We start from the raw sequence: 21,521 nt of genomic DNA, 5'->3' as shown, positions 1-21,521 counted from the left end.
ACGATATTTGTGTGTGAGAATCCTAAATTTTTCCCCTTTCTGTCTCTAAGTTTTCTCATTAGAATAAAGCTCTCCCTACAAAAATGGCTGAAAAAACTTGAATATGACACATATAAAATTGTTTGCATTAACACCCAAATTTTTTTATTATTAAACAAAAAAGACTTTTGTTGCATTAACACAAATATAAAGTTGTTTGTACAAAAAAAAATCTTTAAAAGTGTAACGCTAAATTAAAAAAACAAAACAAAATTGACCAGCATTTTATAATTTAAATACTAAATTATTATCTTGCAAATTAATTTAAAACACTAAATTGTCACACTCATTACTTTTAAAGAGCAAAATATATTCTAAAATAATGAAAACTTACCATACACGTAAGTCCCCGGGGCAAGACAAAGAATGAATCACAATCACCTCAAGTAAATATGAACATGTGATCGATGTGGCCATGTACTTTTTTCTATGTAACCTTTTCATTTTGTATTTTTTTTATTCCTCCAATTCTAAGCGAAAATGAGTTTTGATAATTTGAAGTTTAGCTGAAAAATAAATAGAAAAAGATCAAACATGTTTCGTGAGCTTATCTCAGTTGCATGACATTGTGTTATATATACAAAAGTTGAAATTCCCGAGCAATGTATCCTAAACATAATTCATCAAGCGGCTAATGCTACGGTGGACCACCTTCACAAGTGATTCACCGTGGACAAGTAATCTACCGAATATGAATTTTACGAAATTCATTGTTAGATTGAAAATTTATATCGTATAGATCATCCATAAATTTTTTAAATTTTTTTGAAAATCATTTGATATGTTATTGAGACCCATCAAGATTTACGTTATTTAATAAACCGTTAATCTTGATGTGTCTCAATAACATATCAAATGATTTTCAATTTTTCTAAATTTTTCTATGGATGATCTATATGATGTAAACTTTCAATCCAACGGTGGATTTTATAAAATTCGTATTCGTTATAATGTTATTCATGTCTGGTCCACCATGGATCACTCGATAAAGTGGTCCATATTAGAATTTACCTTACTCAAGCGGTTGAATTCAATAATTTGATTACCTTTTCATTTTCTTAATGCATATAATTTATTATTTTAAATTAAAATAAAAAGCTTTCGCACTCACTGTTTCTTAAGAAGTGGGAACATAACAAAGTTAGCAAGTTGTCTCTTCAAATATATATTTTTATAAACCAAAGAAGAAGAAGAAAGGAAAAAGTTGTATCACTGATTAGTTATATCTAATGTCACTATTATATATTTCACTTGTCATCTTTAGTCCCAATGTTGCTTTTATAATTTGTTTGCATGCGATAAAATAATAATGACACATTAATTCAAGCCCAACTAAGTTAGCTAGTGTGTTTGTCAACTATATATATATATATATATATATATATATTCAATTCTCAGCATCAATCAGAAGGGTCTTTCATGAACTAACCAAAATTTCAGGTTACAAATTCTTTCAAAGTTAGCTAGCTATCTTTATAGGTTGGTTTTCTATTCTTCAATCTCTAGTATAGTACTATATAATTATAGTCTAATGATTCTGTTATACGTAAAATTTTACTTAGATAGTGTTAATAAACTACTGTCAACATGTTCTAATTTTATTTATTTTTTAATTATTTATTCATTATAGTTATGATTAGTGTTACTTTGTTTGCTGGAGAATCTGGCAAGGTTTATTTTTCTCTTTATTTGTTTTAGGGAGAGGGGGGGTGTTGGTTTTTTGGATGGGGGTGTATTTATAAGTTTTTGAGTATTGGAATGAATCATAGCAATTAGCAAATGACTGAAATTACTGAATTAGGAGACAGCTGTTTTGAGAGTTTTAGAATTTTTTATAGTGATTAGTTTAATTAACATGTTACCATAAGATGGTATCAAATTAATGTTTTATGTTTTGAATATTATGATTAGGTAGAAAAATCCACTTTTATCAATTGGATTTAGTGAGAGATTAAAGAAAATTAATGGATATATACGAGCCACTCCAGCAAGTTAGCATGTGGGGTGACAGCTTTAAAGTTGAAGGTGGTTTGAATTCAATTGCTTCACCAATGTTACTGGTCAACACTACTACTAGCATGGAGAACAAGGTGAGTAACAATATTAATAAAATTGATTAATATGTTGTTTAGTTTAATTTGTATGTTTATATAGTTTAGCCTCATTTTATATGAATGTGTATTTTGCAGTCTGAATATATTCCTCATGAACCAAGTGAGCCTTCTGAAGTCAATCAAGAGACTACAAATAAAGATGTTAGTAAGGTAATGAAATTTCATCATGACATAAGAAATTGTGACATTTTGAGTTTTGTCCAAGATATTGTGACAAAGATGTAACATAAAACATGAATGATTTTGAGTTGTTTTTATTTGTCTCTGACATTATATGTGTAGGTGCTACGACGCCTCGCTCAAAATCGAGAGGCTGCTCGGAAAAGTCGATTGCGCAAAAAGGTAATATAAATTTGGTAACCACTAGCAAGTATTAGTCATTTTATCTGTTCTAACTAACTAGCATTTACCTAATACATACATGAATATAAAACCTATACTTTAATGTTATGTAGGCTTATGTTCAACAATTAGAAACAAGTAGATTGAAGCTTATGCAATTGGAGCTAGAGATTGGAAGAGCAAGAAAACAGGTAAACCAAACCTAAAATTTAATTTATCATCTTTACTTTTACTTCTGATTTATATTGTATTATGTTATGCCGCTTAATTTGTCGCTTTTAAGCATATACTAAAATTTCAACTCTAGTTGCAGGGTATGTGCACTGGCAATGCATTAGATACCACTTTTATGGGATCACCAGAAACAATAAATCCAGGTTTGTGATTCTTGATGTCAATTTCAAGCTTCCCTAATATTTTTTATTCTTGTTACATTTTTGTGAGTGATCTTTGTGTTATGTAAAGTAGGGATTGTTGCGTTTGAAATTGAATATGGAAATTGGGTTGACGAGAATCATAGGCGAAACGAAGAGCTCAGAAACGTATTTCAAGCTAACGCGTCCGAAGTGCAGCTCGGTCAAGTTGTTCAGAATGTATTGAGCCATTACACGGATCTTTTCAGATTGAAAGCTGAAGCTGCAAAATCCGATGTCCTCTATTTAATCTCTGGTGTGTGGAAACCGTCCGTAGAGCGCCTTTTCTTATGGATCGGAGGAGCCCGCCCCTCACAGCTTCTAAATGTACACATCTTATCCTAATAGCGACTTAGATTAGAAAAGTTGATAATGTGGAAACCTCAATGAATCACTAACCATTATTCGCCTTTTTTTCTTTCGCTATACAGCTCATTGTGCCGCAACTTGACCCTTTGACCGAACAACAACTTGCCAGCATTAAAAAACTTCACCTATCATCTCAGCAAGCCGAAGATGCTCTTTCACAAGGACTAGAGAAACTTCAGCAGAGTTTGGTTCAAGACATGGCAGTTGATCCTTTCAGTGCAACAAATCATGGATTTCAAATGGCTATTGCTATAACAAAATTTGAGGCACTAGAAAGTTTTGTAAGTCAGGTAATTTAACACCAGGAAATTTGATTTAACTAGGAATAGCCAAATGATTATCGCAAATGTTTAAATATATTTTTAGTCCCTACAAATTTACTATTTTCACTAAAATTTCTATCTACCCTTTTTGATACTAGATTTATGAAAATGCAAATGTAACCGTATGCAAAGTTGTAACAAAGTTAATATTATAACTAAAATAAAACGATATGTTTGTCCACAGGCAGATCACCTTAGGCGGGAAACTCTGATATACATGTCACGAATCCTGTCTACACACCAAGCTGCTAGGGGTTTGATTGCTCTTGGGGAATACTTTCATCGTCTTCGTACTCTTGGATCTCGTTGGACTTCTCGTCCATGTGACTCCGTGATATCGCCTAGGATTACTCCTTAGAGGAAGAGGTTCAACAACATAATCTGCTATGTGGTTTACAGAACAGTTGTTGGAATTTTGGTTGAATATATATGATATGTGTATAAACAAAACTTAATGCTGTGTACGTAGCAACTAGCAATAGGTTAAATTATGTGATTTGATGCTATTTAGTTTAGAGTATGGTTGTACATATTATATATTGAATGGAAAAGGAGTTCATCTATGTTTTAGTATCTTTTGAAACACAAAAATGCTAAGGATCCATTATTTAGCATTTTAACTTCAAAACTTGAATTTTATTGTGATTGAAGAGGGACATAAATCATCTCAATTCAATGGGACTGGTCGTGTATACACTGATACACAAATGATCAATTTTAAGTTCTCACCACCACAATGTTGTTTCATGGCCATCATCATTCAAAAGATGGTTTGTTATATTATATCCATTTGTCGCTTTCTCTCTTGCAACACCACCGTGCAACAACTCTATTGTGTTTCCGACAACCTCTCCTCTATTTTCATGAAATGTATTCTATTTCTAACTAAAATGTTTCAGTACTCTAATATCCCAACTATACCAAAGGCGACAGACCTCAAGGCTTGATCATTTGGAGCGCTTTGTCATATTATCCGACCACCTTAACTTTGATTTCCTTTCATTTTGTACTAATACACACAATTCAATAAGGGATCCAGATCCTTTGCAGTACTATTGTAAAAATATCACGCAATAATTATTCGAGACAGGGCTAAAGTCCATGCTCGCCAATATGCATGATCAAGATCAAAAGGACCTAACACGCCCAATCCATAAGTCCATGACTCCACGGATCACAATGGGCAGAATCTTTTTCCTTTTTAATGTCTTCAGAGTCGATCAAGGATTTAATGACCTTGATTCATTCTAATCATTGATGAGACATTCTGCAACATTCTTCTCATCAATGACTAGAGGCTTCCCGACGGGCCTATGTATACTTCTATCCAAGAAGGACTCACATGTGCAATTCCTACCCTAAACCATCACTTCACGTTCACATAAAGCGTCAGAGTGTTTGCAGATACTCCCAGCAACTTCAACCTTAACGGTTCGCTGCTCGATGTCGACTATTAATTCTGATCATGCCAGATCAATAATAATCAATCACAATAAAAAACTACTTACCCCATAGAACTTTTTCTCAATTAAATTGGGTAGAAAAGCCAACCCCTAAAAAAGCTAAATGTATGTTTATGTTAGCTATTTTAGAAGACACTTAATGGGCATAACGGTCATATTATACACGAAAAGAAGCCAAACTGTCCACAAGTTTCCCGGGAAAAAAAAAAAAAGAATTTTCTCGGCTATCATTCATCGAAAAATGAAAAAAGAAAATCAGAATTTCCTTTTCGAGAAAAATTAGTAAAATAGAAAAATCAAAAGATTCTGTAAGATTCATGGCTGTTCGTTATAACTGAACACCGAAAACCTCTTTAGCTTCGAAAATCAAAGGAAAAATATGAGCAATCTTAGAACCTTATGCAAACCCCAAACAGTGTTCTCGTTTATCAATTGCAGACATCAATTTCGATTCAGAGCTTCGTTTTCGAACCCTAATTGTAAACCCAATTTGCAATTGCAATCGCCTTGGTTGTATTCTACATGGCTAGTTTCTTCGGATTTGAGCAGACCTATGCCTCGGTTTCGATTGAATCAGAAGAGAACTGTTGCGAAAGCAACAAATTGGGATCAACCCAAGTCCCCATATGAAACTCTTGGTAATTTTCACTTTCAAGTTTGTTCCTTTTTAGTGAAAATTGCTCAAAATTGGTAAATTTTCACTTTCAATTTTGCTCCTTTATGTAAAAATTGGTCAAAATTAATTTAACAGCTAAAAATTGGTAATTTTCATTTTCAAGAATAATTTCTCAGAAATTTGCTGGTATAATTCTAATTCATCAATTAATGGTTCAAAGATTAATTATTTCAATGATGGGTAATGATGAAAATAAGAAATGAATGTGTTTGGGTTTGTTTTCACTGTTAAAAGCATGCTTTTGTGATGTTGGTCTTTTTTGTAGTAAGTAATTTTTTGTGGATACTTTGCTTTGTTTTGAATGTTTGTTCTTCAATTGTGTATGGTGAAACAACAGAATTGGAAGGAGATGCTGATGATGAACAGATAAAGATTTCTTATAGACGTTTGGCCAAATTTTATCATCCAGATGGTATGTATCTGTATCTTAATTTTAGTGTATTATTATGGAGTTATGATCTGTGTTTCTCAATTTCTGATTGTGATGGTGTTGGAACATGATGAAGAATTGGAGGAAACTTGGTATTGAAGTAAACACATTTGTTAGAACCATGTATAGTGTGAATTGAAAAAAAGGCTCTTTGAGTCCCACATTGGAAAAATCACACTACTTGGTAGTGTTTATATACCACAAGTTGGCAACCAAGGGTGTGCCCTTGGGGTACCCACTTTTGTAAGAAAGGGAGACCACACACAATGTCGAATATCACACGCGCCGCCGTCCGGCCGGCTCGGTTCGGTTCGGCTCGGTTTTTCCTTTGACTGAGCAGCTTCAGCTGCCCTTGGGGTACCCACTTTTGAAAGGGAGACCACACACAATGTTGAATATCACACGCGCCGCCGCCGTCCGGCCGGCTCGGTTCGGTTCGGCTCGGTTTTTCCTTTGACTGAGCAGCTTCAGCTGCCCTTGGGGTACCCACTTTTGAAAGGGAGACCACACACAATGTTGAATATCACACGCGCCGCCGCCGTCCGGCCGGCTCGGTTCGGTTCGGCTCGGTTTTTCCTTTGACTGAGCAGCTTCAGCTCCTGGGGTACCCACTTTTGTAAGAAAGGGAGACCACACACAATGTCGAATATCACACGCGCCGTCCGGCCGGCTCGGTTCGGTTCAGCTCAGTTTTTCCTTTGACTGAGCAGCTTCAGCTCCTGAAAACTCTCTGATTCCAGCTCCCTACTTGCCTATAAATACCACTTCATTTCTTCAGTTGTTACTCACTTCTTTTTCTCTGCATTCTGAGAAAACTGCTTCTTTCCTTCTCTCATTTTTCTTCTTCGAAATTATTTTTGTTGTTTCAAAATCTGAACGGTTATAAACCGTAGAATTTATATCCTGGGGACTTCGCGGTTGATATACTACAGTGCACTTCTTCGAGTAGTTCCGCGAAACGTCTTAAAGAAAGCGACCTAGTACGTGACTCAGCAATAATAGTTTCGTTGCCATTTTTTGAAAAATTCGTTTTCTGTTTTTTAAAACTCAGTAAACCGTTTTACAACAGATGGTCTCATTCTATATTTGAATTTGATTCTGTATTAATCATATCTAGCAGAAATATAGTGTTTTATTCATTTAAGATGAAGCTAAGTAACGCCAACTACTTAGCAGTTACCATTTTGTTTTGAATGTTAGTCTGCTCGAACATGTAAGATCTTTTGTTATTCTACAGAAGTGTGTTCCTTCAAAGCAGTTTTGACTTGCAAGTGTATCTCCAACTGCGTTTGTTTGGAAAGAACAATTTCCACGGTGGTACTGTACTGTGCAGTTATTGTGCGTTCAGTACATCTTACCGCGTTTCCAAACATATTGTTAGTTGTGATATGGTTCTTATGTGCTAGTGTTTTTAAATAAAGATGAATGTAAACTCTCGGTATGTAGTAATCTCTTTTTACTTTGCTCTTCAAGTGTATAATGGAAGAGGAACCCTTGAGGAAGGTGAAACGGCTGAAGCTAGGTTTATCAAGATTCAAGCTGCTTATGAATTGCTTATAGATACAGATAGGCGAAAACTATATGACATGGATAATCGGGTTAATCCTATGAAGGTAATACTTTTATTTTTGTGGTTACCAGTGGTTGACTAGGTACTTCATTATCAATTATGGGAACTCAGCATTCTATTTTGCACATTCATTTCCTGTGTTCGGAACTTTTTATATTGTTATTGGGATTTCATGTGAATCATAATATGATGTGATTAATAGTTTCTGTTTCAATTTCTTCCTCTCCTTTTTAAGCTGGTCAGTAAAACTAATGAATCATAATATGATGTGGATACAGCAAACTAAATGCTAGTAAAATACTATTAATTACTACTGATATGCCCCGCAAGTGGGCGGGGGGATTGGTCCCCTTGGATTAGTCGGTCCTAAGGGCCGGATACCGAGTTTCCGAAAGAAAAAAAATACTACTGATATGACTAATCGAATCACCTTTATTAATGATATAGGAATGAAAGTGATATTATGATTCTATACCCTTTGCATTAAAGCTAAAAGCATGAAAGACCGAGATGAACCTCAACTAATAACTACTGTTTCATCTTTTTCCCAGAGAAGTCACTTTGAATTATTATTATTATTATTATTATTATTATTATTATTATTATTATTATTATTATTATTTAAATAAACACTTTGAATTATTTTCTTTCCACTCTTATAAGTTATATCTGTGATACAGCCTAAAATGGAAATATCTTCAACCATTGCCTTGAAAACTCTTAATGGATTGAATGCGTTCTTTTTCTTCTTGTTACAACTAGAATAGATCACTTTTCTTATTTTAGATTGATGTGTTTGATGTGTCCTTCAGGCATCTCAAGCATGGATGGATTGGCTTATGAAAAAGAGAAAAGCTTTTAATCAACGGGGTGATATGGCAATTGCTGCTTGGGCTGAGCAGCAACAGCGCGATTTGAATGTTCGCGTGCGTCAACTTTCTCGTTCAAAGGTATTGGACTTTAAATGATTGTATCGACTTGGTTTTCTTCATACAAATAAAGTTTTTGTTACATTTCACTTCCATTTTTGAGTGAACTAAAAGAATGCATGGTCCTAGGCTCCCAGCTTCATACATAAACATCACAGATAGTTGTTTTTCACCAAAGAATCTGGTGTTGAAAAATGTCGCTGTCAGTATCACATATTTCATCTCTACTCAGAACCATGTTCCATTTCCCTCCCTTGCATATGACTGGAAGTATTTTATGAAATCTCAGATTGATCCAGATGAAGAAAAGAAGATTCTGGCAAGAGAAAAGAAGGCTTCAGCTGCACATTTCAGCAGTACCCTTAAAAGGCACACACTTATACTGAAGAAGAGAGATCTAATGCGAAAAAAGGCTGAAGAAGAAATGAAGAAGACTATCAGCCAGCTCTTAGCCGCAGAAGGTCTTGAGCTTGCTGATAGTGACGATGAATTATAGTGAACATGGGACTGGTTTCTACTTACTAGTAGCTAATATGTGATCCAATATGTCTCCCTCCAAGTATCTGATTATTCTTTAATTATAATAATACAAAAGATATATGTACATAATAGTTTGTTACTTCCAGACAAATTGAATGAGAATTTATCTTTGCTTATCCCCCCAGTCAGTTGTTAGAAACTAATTCCATGAGTGAGATGGATCATACACTTAAAGAAATTTGATTATTTGACAAATGTCACAGTATGTTGGTTTCTTAAAATACATGCTGAATTTTAGTTTTGTTTCTCAAACTGACATTAGTATCATAAACACTACTATTGCAGCTTGATGGAATTGTGAATTGTCATCTGAAATTATAATTGTTAACATAAAACTTAAATATATTAAGAAATTAAACAATAACTTCAACACAAATGAAGACCTGAACTATATTTCTTATTCCATCTATCATATCTTTAAACAATACTTAAAAAGAATCAGCATGGTAAATGCAACAAAAATTGTAGTGTACCAAATTTGAAACAAGGAGAAGAAAGCAAATGTCAAAGCCAAAGTCACTCCATAGACTTACCTACCAGAATCCTCAATGTAAGCAGTATGTCTCTCCGAAAGAAGTTTAATCAGGGGATCCTCTACATCATTAGCATACTCACTATTGTCTCGCAGAACGGTAATCTTTTCAGCACTAGTGACGACCACCACTTGCTCCTTGCGTGTTAAGAGTTCATTTGCAATAACTGCATGCATATTGTACTTGTCGAGAGCTGCATTCGCCTTATTTAGAAGAATGCTTGAATCTGTCTCTAGCTGTCAGGCGTCAGCCAAGGAGGATAGAATATTTTAGTTTTAAAAACAAAAAGAAATCGGTTTTTGCACCTTAGTATCAAATATCATCAATACCTTGAAAGATATGCAGAACGCCAGAGGAGCCCAGTCTTTCCTAAGCACCGACAACATTTTCGGCACTTGAACAAGTTTCACATCCAAGAGGTGAGATCCTGACTGAATTTTGTGCTCCACCTGCAAGATTAACATGAAACCTTAAGCAAGTCTTAAAAGTCACCATTCATAACCCTCATGCTTACGGAAGTAGAAGCGAGATTCGTAAACTTATGTGAGATTCTCTTTGCTTACACAAGAAACTAAGGGCAAATTCTGTAAATAAATATTCCACCTCTGATATAAGTAATACTGAAAAATTGTTCAACTGATAAATCTATTGTTCCTTAATCAATTACATAATCATTTTAATCAAGATTAAAGTCATATATATGGCATCAATACTTTCATGGAATTAAGAACTAACATATTACCATATCCTTCCAAGGAACATAATAGTCAGATACTGCAGCAGCAAGATAAAACATTGCTCGTGGACCAACACACCTCATTGATATTGCAATCATCTGCAGCATCTGCAAAACAAAAGGCAATTAGCACTATCTAATTAGAGCAAGAAAATCTATTATTTAAACTATATAGGAGATTTAAATGTCATTATCTGTTGCATCAAACAAGAGTTACAATTAACAAACATCGACTATGCATGAAACAAGACTTGCAATTCACAAACATCGACGATGCTAACCTGAAGATACTCAAATATAGTGCTGAAAGGAAGTTTTAACAAGAGACAGTCTGTCACTGCCTGCAGTGGAACGAAAGCTCAAATGAGGCTATAATTACATATGAATAAGCTAGCGTTAATGAGACAAAATGAATTTACAGAAACAAAAAAGAAGATAAATATGTACAATGCAAAATCCAATATACAGATCATACATTATGGTGATACAAATAAGCCCTTTTCACTGCTTCAGAATAAGCCCCGCGAACTGAAATTAAAAACATATTTCAGCAAAATTATACACGGCTGAAATGAAGTAAGTCACAAAATAGGCAATGCAGTAAAAATCTTTGAGGGATCATAATAAAGAGTAGTAAGGTTGATGTAGAACAATATTTGCTCACAGACACTTAATATCATCATACCATACAACAATAATAATAACAAGCATTGTCAATTATTATTAGTCTATCAAGATATGTTGTCTCTAATGTGAAAGATTGTTCATATGATTATATGTAATAGCCTATTTATCTTATTGTTGCATGAGAAGAGAACAACACAGAAACTGAAAACCTTGAATATTTAAGTCGTTGGTTGGCTCGAAGCATTCAAGTAAGGGATCATCAGGAAGGGATCTGCAAAATGGCTGGAAACTTCCCCTGTATAATTATTCATTGGTAAATCAACACATCAAACACGAGAAAGATTAATTGCAGGATCAGAAGTGTACCTACGGTGCAAAAAGATAACAGCATATCCAGCTTTCAGAAAGTACCTGCAAAATAACCATAACTCATTCTTCTCAAGAGAATATAGAAATGAATATTTACATTTTTATTTCAACAAAATCAAAACAACTGCATCATACTCGGTAGATGTGGCCCCTCGATGACCGGAACTGAAATTATCAACATATCGAACGCACCGTTGCTCCAATGGAGCAGTGGTACCACCAGAAGTCACACAAACAATTCTCCTAGCTTCCCCATTTTCTGATGTTCCAAAAACCACAACGCGTCATTTACAACGGAACCATAAAGCAACATAAAATTAATATACTATAATTGAATCTAAGTTACCTAATGATGAAGAATTATGTTGAATGAAATGATTCAAATCTTGAGATATTTTATGACTGTTGTGCAAAGGTGGAGCAGAGTCAAAAAAGGCTTTGGCTTGTGCTTCAAGGGTTTTCCCCGCATTGTTTGAGGCATCCATCTAATAATTAATCATCATTAATTCATAATATGTTTATCTCTACGAAGTACGAAGCATTGTCAAAGACATACCAGACACAACATTGACACCGATAATAATTTCAGAAAATAGTAGTAATCGAGTGTAATTACACGTGAAGGTGTCGTGTCGAACACCAGACACACATTTAAGAGAAACTAAACAGTTTTGAAATTACGTACAGAAAGTAATGTGAAATCAAATTAGTAAGTGCATTATCAGAAAAATAAAAGATATAAGGGAGAGAATTGTTAGAATAATCACCAGGCATAGAAAGATGAATTTGGCGATCAAGGGTGTAAATGGAATTGAATGTGTCACTCAACCTCACTCGCTGTTGTTTGCATCTTATTCTTAATTTCTTATGGCATTCGAGGTCTTTTCACTTTATTCCCAACATTTGTTAACAACACTTTATTACCAAAATTGATGTGTGGCAAGATGATACTCCCTCTGTTCATTGTTATAAGAAAAAAAAACCATTTTATTGATTTATTCTAAAAAGTAATTTTTTTTGTTTATAATAGTGACCGGAAGGAATAATATTTTAAGTATTCACGGTAGGTTGGAATATGGTTGAGTATGTAACATGTGGATTGTGTGAAGGAAAGAAACAACACAGTAACAAATTTTTATTGTATAGGAACATTGATTTTAAATCGGACGGCTGCATGTGCTGGTTGGTTGGCTAAATATGGTGCTCAGTCAGATGTTAATATTAAGTTATGGACTTCTCCGCCTCCGCAAATAGCGCATGTGCTGGTTGCGGATGCAACGGGTGTCTTGAGGCAGCGTCCTCGTTAGTTTATGTTGTTGCCTTTTTATTTTCCCCTTTATCAAAAAAAAAATCGGACGGCTGCGACAACACACTTAACCAACTGTTTGATAGAGGATAAGTAATTGCTTTGAATAATTGAGTTTTATTCTCTACCGTCTTATAATGTATTTGTCAGAACAAAAAAAAAATTGTAACGATGAACCGAAATTCTAACTCACATACTTTGACATAGTAATGAATCTTGACCGTCAATCTGCAAATCAATACTTCTAAATTGGTGAGTTCAAATCTCTGCAATGAGTTCCACTCATCATTTTAAATCAAACAGTTCAGATCAATTATTGCATGAATCCAAATCCTTCTATAACATGCTTTATTGATGTATGATGGTTTGAACTCACGTTTATTCTTTATTTATCCATAAATTGCATGAGCTTTTGAGAATAGCCTGCATCGAAAAGAAGGGATACATACAAACCATTTTAATTAATGTGTGCAAGTGTATTTTTTACTATTAGATCAGTAAGTTTCGCCGTATCTTATTTATTCAATGGTAAGATCTATTAATATTTGAGATATAAATAATAAGATTTGAATTAATATTTGAGCTATTCAATGGATACAAACACTTTTATTCTTTCTATGAAACTCTTTTTTTGTGATACTTATGAAACTTTTGAATTAGTTTATTAACGAATAAAAGAATTTCAATTTTCAAACAAGTAATATTAAAAATATTATACAGTCTTTGAAGAAAAAAATTACAAATTAAATAATTTGGAATTATTGATGAAATCAATGATAATAGTAAAATCATATTCCCTTGTAAAACGAATAAGGGCCGGTTTCAAGCTGTATGAGCGGGCCTGTTTAAGCCCAGTCCGTTAAACCCAAAGCAAAAGAAAAACAAAAAATTGAACCTGACGTGAATCGAACACGCAACCTTCTGATCTGGAGTCAGACGCGCTACCATTGCGCCACAGATCCAATTGATGATAAACAAGCTTCTTAATTAAACTAATTATCAACTTTATCATCATAGAAAACGAGTCCTATATAAAGAACATTTTCCCGCCAAACTCAACAAACCGAATTTTCAATTCTCTCTCTTTATCTCTATCTTGGAGATAGAATCTTGAATTTTCGAGGGAAATCGCAATGGAAGAAGCTTCCGAATACATCGACATTAACCTTTCTCCGGTGAAGCTTCCACTCGATCTTCCTCAAGATCCGCCGCTCAAATCTAACCGCCGTCTCCGCCGACGAGGTGACACTTGGGTGATATCTGTGTTGGTACTAATCCACATTGGTTTTTTCATAGCGACGATGCTCGTCAATGATTGCTTCACCAATTCTCACGGTGATTGTACTTTTCCATCTCTCGGAAGGTTCTCGTTTCAGCCTCTAGCTGAAAATCCATTGTTAGGTCCTTCCATGTCCAAGTGAGTAGTTTTCACGTTATGCTATGCTCTGTTCTTTGAATTTGAATCTCTAATTTAGGTTTTAAAGTGATTAATTGAAGTGAAAGTTGAACTGTGTTTAATGTGTAATTTAGGTTTTAAATCGATTAATAGAAGTGAAATTGAACAATGTTTAATGTCTAATTTAGGATTTAAAGCGATTAATTGAAGTGAAATTGAACTGTATATAATGTGTAATTTAGGTTTCAAAGTGATTAATTGAAGTGAAATTGAACTATGTTTAATGTCTAATTTAGGTTTTAAATCGATCAATTGAAGTGAAATTGAACTTAGGTTTCAAAGCGATTAATTGAATTGAAGTGAAACTGAACTATGTTTAATGTCTAATTTAGGTTTTAAATCGATTAATTGAAGTGAAATTGAACTGTATCTAATGTATATAATTTAGGTTTTGAAGCTATTAATTAAAGTGAAATTGAACTGCATTTCATGTTTAATTTTGGTTTGAAAGTAATTTCTATAATGCAACGATTGATGGATAGTGGTGTTGTTAGTGTAGGTTGGATGAAATGGGAGCTCTAAGAAAGAACTTTTTGGCAGAACATCATCAAACATGGCGTCTTTTCACATTTCCATTTTTGCACGCTGGACTCTTCCATCTTGTTATCAATCTATGCAGTGTCATCTATGTTGGGATTCACCTTGAGCAGGAGTTTGGGCCATGTAGTTTTTTATCTTTCTTTTGGGTTTTTATTTCATGTATTCCTATCTGCGAAGCATCAACACAAATACATGATCCGACACTGACACATCGACACTAGTAATAATTTTAGAAAGTAAAGTGGTTAAATGTAACCACATATGTCGATATGTGTCAGTGTTAGATATGGCTTTAATTAGAAGTGTCGGTGCTATACACAGGTTCAATGTTGATTGAAGTGATGCAAGTTAAAAAAAAAATTATATTGAAATGCTTTAATGTTGTTCAAATTTATGAGTTTTGTTTTTAATTTGCAGTAAGGATTGGTATAATCTATATACTATCTGCTTTTGTGGGTGCTTTAGTGGCTTCTCTTTTTCTTCAAAACATCCCTGCTGTTGGTGCTTCTGGTGCTTTATTTGGATTACTAGGAACATTGCTTTCAGAACTTGTTTGGAACTGGAAATTTCATAACAATAAGGTGCTTAATTCTTCTTAGTTATTCACCTCATTTCCTGTTTCTCATTGTTCTGAATGATTGATTTTTGATCAATTTTTGCCCTGGTTGAATGCAGATTACAGAAATAGCTTCATTAGTCTTTGTCTTTGTGTGCAACTTCTTGCTTGGTTTTCTGCCGTATGTAGACAATTTTTCAAACATTGGAGGTTTTATATCAGGATTCCTTCTTGGAACTGTTCTATTATTCTCCCCACAGTTCCAACAAGTAGCTCCAAGTAAAGGAGATCAAATTGATTACAGTCTCAAAAGTTACATCAAGTTGAAGTTCAAGCAAAAGCCAGACAGACCAGTTACTAGGATTGTTTCTCTTATCCTCTTCACCCTGCTGTATGTTGTTTTAGTTTTAGTTTTAGTTTTATTTTTACATTCTCTTGTTTTATTCTATTTAATTTAAGGGGTTAGCTGTCTTCTATCGTCTGTGCTTTCCGGCATGCGTCAAATCATTTGATGAGAAGCTTCTTTCCGTATATGCAGATTGGCTGGTTGTCTTGTTGCAGTTCATTATGGAATCAACATCAACAGTTATTGCACATGGTGTCCATATGTTGACTGTATCCCTTTCACAAGCTGGCACTGCAAAGACAGAGAAACCTTTTGTGAGGTATACAGCTTACTTTTGGCATTTCTCAAGTTTTAAAGAGCTAACAAAATTTATTTTTTACACCTTTTGTGAGTACTGAGTTATTTTTTACAACTTCAAATTCACAATAATAAATGGAACTCCAACTCCAAGATAAAAATGGATTGTTTTGCTAACTTTTTACTCTGAAGAGAAGTCAATTGTTAATTTTTTACAAGTTTGTTAATATTAACTGCAAGGTGATCAATTAGATTGAAAATGAAATTAAATAAATTAAACCAAATGGGAATGTCAACATAGTAACAGATATGTGCTCACTGGAACTTTTTCTTAACTGTTAGCTGCTTTGGCTACAAGCTAATTTTCAATGTCCTTTCCACACTGTTTCTTTTTTGGCAATTAACTAGCTAATTACAAGCATCCAAACTAACCATTAATATCAGAGTGTTTACAAATACCAGCAGTAGTCTCTAAATACTCTGTCAAATTAGAAGTAGTAAAAATTACAGTTTACATTAGGTTGAATAGTCTGTGTTAAGTTTTAAATTAAATTTGCTTTTATAGTGTTTGACAAACACATGCTTATGCTGGTTATGTGCAAAAACATTCCAACAAAACTCAATTCAACTCAAACTCATTTAAATCAAATCAATTTTACAAAATCATGTAAAAAGTGTTTGACTAACACATGCTTATGCTTGTTATGTGCTACAACTGCAGACAATGGTGAGTAATGCTCACTTGACGATGACATGTTTGGGGACTGGCAACTTTAAGGTCTTTCATTACACCAACATATCTCGAGCAAGGATTAATGATTTGTGCAATTTAATATGTTGATGAGACAGATTGTTTGGATAATTCCTTTTGTCCAAATTACCAGGTAACACTAGATAGGTAAATCAGGTGGTATCTTACCAAATTGTCATTCATATTTTGAATATAAAGAAATAGGAGCTTAATCAGAAACTTAGGGGAACTGATCAGACACAATTGGATACAAGAGTTTGAGGAGTTGGTCTTTGTATGTAAATACCATTTTTGTGTAACATTTCAAGTTCCTGTAGTGCAATAAATCCATTTCACGCTGGTAAAAAACTGAAGTTGTGAGAAAAAGTGATTTCTTTACTGAATTGTTTTTTTATAAATGTTTCAGAACATAGGTTCCACTTCAAGAGCTGGGCTTTCCTGACTTTTCGTATTGTCATTTTCATCCATTTTAAAAATGTAAAGAGTGACAGCTATGTGACACTTGGAACCACTTTTGAGTTCTCTGTTAATAAGCCTGCATAATTTGTAGTAACTGTATAAATACATGTGGCTGTGGCTGTAGCTGCAACTATAATAAACTTAGTGAGTTGTTAGTTAGTTAGTATACACCCAGCGCCGCCGCTTTTACAATTAAGAGCCACGATGCTGTAAAAAAGTGCAAAAATTCCATTAGCGTGGGCCCGGAATTTGTATAGGGTTCAAAGCTATAGCCTATAGCACATTAAAGTGCTAAAACCTTCTGATCAAGTTGTAGATCCGTTAAATAAATAAATGGAGTAGATTTGTACCTCATACTCATTGCCAAACCAACCAGGCCAAGTCAGGCAGAAGATGAGTGAAAAAGAGCATGCTGCTTTTATTCTGTTTTGATACCCTATCTCATTATTAGAGAAATGATGTTTAGACAATAAAAATTTGTAATCAATACAATTAAATTATTTTTTAAGAATTATTTACAATTCAAACGAGACATTTAAAATGAGACGGAAGGTTATGAGTGATAATATTTGAGTGATAATATTTCATCAGAAGAATCGTGAGGCATTAAACAAAACTATATCACTTAATCTTCTTTGTTTTAGTAGTTCTGTTTTAAATATAAAGAGGCTCTATTTGTTAAAAAATAACAGTTTGTTGATAAAATAATTTATAGTGGATAAACTTATAATTTATAGCAAATAAATGATTTGATTGCGGTAAAATTAACCGTCAAACTAGTTTATAAATACAGTATGAAATAACTAAAAATTATGTTTAATTAATATTTTTTTTAAATAAAATGACAAAGAAAAAATTGGAGAGAAAATGTTACCAAACTTTTTTTTTAATATGAACTTATTATACGCGCATAAATTTAAAATTTGACATCGTTAAATAGAGAGTGTCACTTTTTATTTAAAAATGAAGACAAGAAGTTTTGGGTGAAAATTCAAGTCTTTTTCAATGGTTCGTGGTACTGTCGGCTAAGAAAACATACACACTCTGGACCAATGTACCTTTAACTAAAACCATAAATTCCTCCTAAAATACTTGACCTGTACTATATATGGTGGAATACTTGTAGTCTTGTATTATACATAATACATTAATTAATAATATAAGACTTGTGGTAGTAGTCTTATGACCCACTTCTTTCATCTTTGCTCCTCTCCATCTCAACAACTAATGTCAAATTTTAAGTGGAAATTAAGTCCCCAAAATTATACACAACTTTGATGGGACTATACTAACAAACATTAATATTTTAGATTATATATCACAAGAAGCACTAGGGCCAATATTTCAGGCACGTAAAAAAAAAAAACAATAGTATTGTATTTTATATATGAATATTTGATTGTCCAGAATCCTTGGGGCCAGGCCCTACTTTATCAAGATCAGAAAGAGTGTCATCCATCAAAGTTAGTTGACAATGCTAGCTAGCTAGGTGCTAATTAACTTCAGTTTTGTCAACATGTGTGTGGTATCATCTTCTGTTCTCATCGTCGTGTCACATATGACTATGAGGTATACTAGTATATATACTTCAAATAGTTAATATTATCATAAACAAAGTTGAATTTATAAGATAAAATCACATCAAAATCACAGTCATGGACAAGGACAGCCCCAATACCCCGGCCGGCCTCCCCACATAAAAAGGACTCCCTAGGTTGCCCCATTTTTAGAGCCTAGCTAGGAGCACTACCATTTCTTGCATTACCATAAATGAGTATATTTTGACGGTTTTAAGGGAAAATCTATAGTATAATAAGTAAGGGGAGTGGGATGAGAAGGACGGAGCAAGGGACCAAAAGAAAAGATAACCATAGTGGGAGGGAATCTTGAAGTGGGTGAGTGTTGCCAACCCTAATGCTTTAATTACATTTTTAGCTTTTAAGTATCTTAATTGTGTGATTTTTACTCCATTTTTTTTTGGGTGGTATTTTTTCATTATGATTAAATAAATAGTCTCCTCACAATTTTTCCTCAAAATTTATCTTTAAATAAAAAAAAATTCTCAATTTCTTTTCTTGAGATAAACACGTTCAAATTACATCGAAAAATTTTAGAGGACTCAAAAGAATATTTTGGTAGACCAAATTTGAAAAATTGTGATTTTTTTTTGTACATGAAAATTTGTGATAATTAAATCAATTTGTGATATTAACAATGAAATGGTCCAAGTGATAAAGATTTTGGTCCCCTTAAACATGTGGTCAGCGGTTCGATTCCTGCCTCATGCGTATGGAGAAAATAAGTTCAATTTGTGATATTCAAAAGAGCAATTTAATCGAATTTAAAATAACTCAGTTGGGTTGGTCTGATAGTATTGACTTGTGACATGAGAATGTGCTCCTCCTTAAGGTCTCAGCTCTCAGGTTCGATTCTCTTTGCCAATTTAGCTTCTTAAAAAAAATCAAAATCGAATTTAAAATTAAAAGCTTATTTTGAGCACTTCTACATCAACGATAGTTAGTCAAACATGGCAATAGGTTATATCATATTGTAGACCCTAACCTAAAGCATACAATAAAAATTTGATCATTGGGTCCTTTCTTCTTGTATAATAATAACAAACCCTTTTACTTCGTTTCTTAACAAGACCTAATTCGTTGACCCGTATTGAGTCCATAGTCCATACCCTTTTGCAACTATAGTTTTCCCATGCGTTCTCAAGCATAGAGGCAAAATAAGTCCCACATACACAAATGGACCCATAGATCATATCAACTAGTAATCTAGTATATATGCTAGTTGATTAATGGAGGGGAAATGATGGAAATTTACGTATCTTCTTAGGAAACCATGAGATGAGATGTGTAATGTAGATGATAGTAGACGTGCTTGTGTGCACAATTATATTGATCTTTAATCATCTCTATTCTTTTTTTTTTTGGGTACAAATAATTGTCTCTATTCTCCCATTGTGTCATTAAAAGATAGGTATTGAAGTAATCATACAATTAAAATTGTTGGAAGAAAGAAATAGAGTCATAATCATGATATATCATAATAAAAAATACAGTTATGTTATTATGTACCAAATAAAAAATACAGTAAAGATATTTAAACATAAATTTTTAGACACATATTATACATATTTAGCTTGCGGATTGTACCACTTCTATCTCAGGCACATCTTCTGAGTCGTCGGACCAATCAGAGCAAACATAAACCTTTACATGTTGTCCTGCAAAGACCGTGTAACCATTCTCCTTACTTTGCTTATCATTATACTGTTTGTTGTCAGTTTCGGGCTCTTAGTGTTGTACAGGATCTTTAGCCTTATCATTTTGAATATTCATCATGAATTCATTCTCCTTTGCGATAAGGATCTCACGGGAGGTTGTTGTTGTCATGTTCGAAATTGGACTTTGCATTGGTACTATAGAAATTGATTTTGCAGATGTAATCTTATCGGTTTCTATTGTAGCAGCTAAAGCTATTTCAATCGCCGTATCCGGGATCGATCCGGATCCTCTGCTGCGTTATCCCTGCTGCAACCCATGCTGCAACGTGTCTACCGTTGGATTGAATTGACTTGTGTAATGTAAATGTATACAATGATATATACTGCCTGTCTGTCTGCCTCGCTTCATTGCTTCTTTCAACCACACCTTTTTTTCCCACTTTAGATTGTGTTTTTTTTTTTACATACTTTAGGCTGTGCTATGCTGAATATTTTATTTTTAACAAAATATTCGATAATTTTAAATTTTAACAAGTCAAACAAAAATTTGCTTAACAATAAGATAAACAATAAAATATTTTTATTTTAGTTCCACAAGTCCTAGCTCAACCGACAAAAATACCAAAATTGTTAGGCCGGACGTCGTGACCCAGGTTCGAACCCAGAATCTCACAAATGTGAGTTTAATTTCATCTAAGACCAAAAAAAAATTATTTTATTTACGACGGAATCTAGTGGCTTAGATATTTTAGGCCAAATGTATTTTGAGGTATTTTAATTTTCGCATTTGTAACATATATGTCTTTAAATTTTTCAAATAACAAATATGTCTTTAAGTTTCTAATTTGTTGCACAATTGCCCTTCCGATTATCCGACATTTATAAAAAGAATCGATTTTTTTAGTTAAAAAACTTAAATGACTTATTTATTACCTAAAAAATTTAAATGATCTAACTGTATACAAACACAAAACTTAAAGGACTTACAAATGCATTTGATCTATATTTTAATGACTCTACAATAGACACCACAGTTAGTGCATGTTTGAATTGACTTATTTTTAAGCTTATGTGAAATAATTTATACAAATAAATAAGTTTT

The 21,521-nt window shown here is 33.5% G+C and overlaps 4 protein-coding genes and 1 non-coding gene across 11 annotated transcripts; 3 read left to right on the top strand and 2 right to left on the bottom strand.

Moving 5' to 3' along the window:
- The first annotated feature begins 1,337 nt into the window (after nt 1–1,337).
- LOC123896932 (transcription factor TGA3-like) lies at nt 1,338–4,183 on the top strand. Of its 6 annotated transcripts, none has more exons than XM_045947366.1 (9): nt 1,338–1,479; nt 1,951–2,129; nt 2,229–2,303; nt 2,436–2,495; nt 2,609–2,686; nt 2,803–2,872; nt 2,961–3,235; nt 3,340–3,567; nt 3,785–4,183. In XM_045947366.1, the coding sequence occupies exons 2-9, from the start codon at nt 2,004–2,006 to the stop codon at nt 3,956–3,958; spliced, it is 1,086 nt and encodes a 361-aa protein (XP_045803322.1). In that variant the 5' UTR covers nt 1,338–1,479; nt 1,951–2,003; the 3' UTR covers nt 3,959–4,183. The 6 variants fall into 6 exon arrangements, with proteins under 6 accessions (XP_045803322.1, XP_045803326.1, XP_045803321.1 ...); XM_045947370.1 differs by having other exon boundaries at nt 1,342–1,479; nt 2,809–2,872; nt 2,964–3,235; XM_045947365.1 differs by having other exon boundaries at nt 1,362–1,518.
- A 1,072-nt stretch (nt 4,184–5,255) lies between these two features.
- LOC123896931 (protein tumorous imaginal discs, mitochondrial) lies at nt 5,256–9,324 on the top strand. Of its 2 annotated transcripts, none has more exons than XM_045947363.1 (5): nt 5,256–5,701; nt 6,077–6,151; nt 7,643–7,782; nt 8,552–8,689; nt 8,958–9,324. In XM_045947363.1, exons 1-5 carry the CDS (start codon nt 5,443–5,445, stop codon nt 9,162–9,164), a joined length of 819 nt encoding a protein of 272 aa, XP_045803319.1. In that variant the 5' UTR covers nt 5,256–5,442; the 3' UTR covers nt 9,165–9,324. The 2 variants fall into 2 exon arrangements, with proteins under 2 accessions (XP_045803319.1, XP_045803320.1); XM_045947364.1 differs by lacking the exon at nt 8,958–9,324 and adding an exon at nt 8,798–8,941 and having other exon boundaries at nt 5,289–5,701.
- Nucleotides 9,325–9,585: 261 nt separating this feature from the next.
- Nucleotides 9,586–12,389, bottom strand: LOC123896930 (phosphopantothenate--cysteine ligase 2-like). Its single transcript, XM_045947362.1, has 10 exons — nt 12,241–12,389; nt 11,820–11,958; nt 11,609–11,732; nt 11,471–11,515; nt 11,314–11,399; nt 10,953–11,005; nt 10,759–10,818; nt 10,484–10,585; nt 10,071–10,190; nt 9,586–9,977 (listed from the first exon to the last, which is right to left on the bottom strand). The coding sequence occupies exons 2-10, from the start codon at nt 11,956–11,958 to the stop codon at nt 9,738–9,740; spliced, it is 969 nt and encodes a 322-aa protein (XP_045803318.1). The 5' UTR covers nt 12,241–12,389; the 3' UTR covers nt 9,586–9,737.
- Nucleotides 12,390–13,669: 1,280 nt separating this feature from the next.
- Nucleotides 13,670–13,741, bottom strand: TRNAW-CCA. Its single transcript has one exon. It is a non-coding gene; the product is annotated as a tRNA-Trp (tRNA).
- On the top strand, nt 13,724–17,231 carry LOC123896929 (RHOMBOID-like protein 8). Its single transcript, XM_045947361.1, has 6 exons — nt 13,724–14,196; nt 14,735–14,898; nt 15,193–15,356; nt 15,451–15,722; nt 15,870–15,996; nt 16,696–17,231. Exons 1-6 carry the CDS (start codon nt 13,913–13,915, stop codon nt 16,813–16,815), a joined length of 1,131 nt encoding a protein of 376 aa, XP_045803317.1. The 5' UTR covers nt 13,724–13,912; the 3' UTR covers nt 16,816–17,231.
- The last annotated feature ends 4,290 nt before the right edge of the window (nt 17,232–21,521 follow it).

This window comes from Trifolium pratense, linkage group LG7 (genome assembly GCF_020283565.1).
Source record: "Trifolium pratense cultivar HEN17-A07 linkage group LG7, ARS_RC_1.1, whole genome shotgun sequence".
Taxonomy (NCBI): domain Eukaryota; kingdom Viridiplantae; phylum Streptophyta; class Magnoliopsida; order Fabales; family Fabaceae; genus Trifolium; species Trifolium pratense.
Note: the sequence above shows the minus strand (reverse complement) of the source record. Positions and strands in the feature narration are given on the sequence as shown.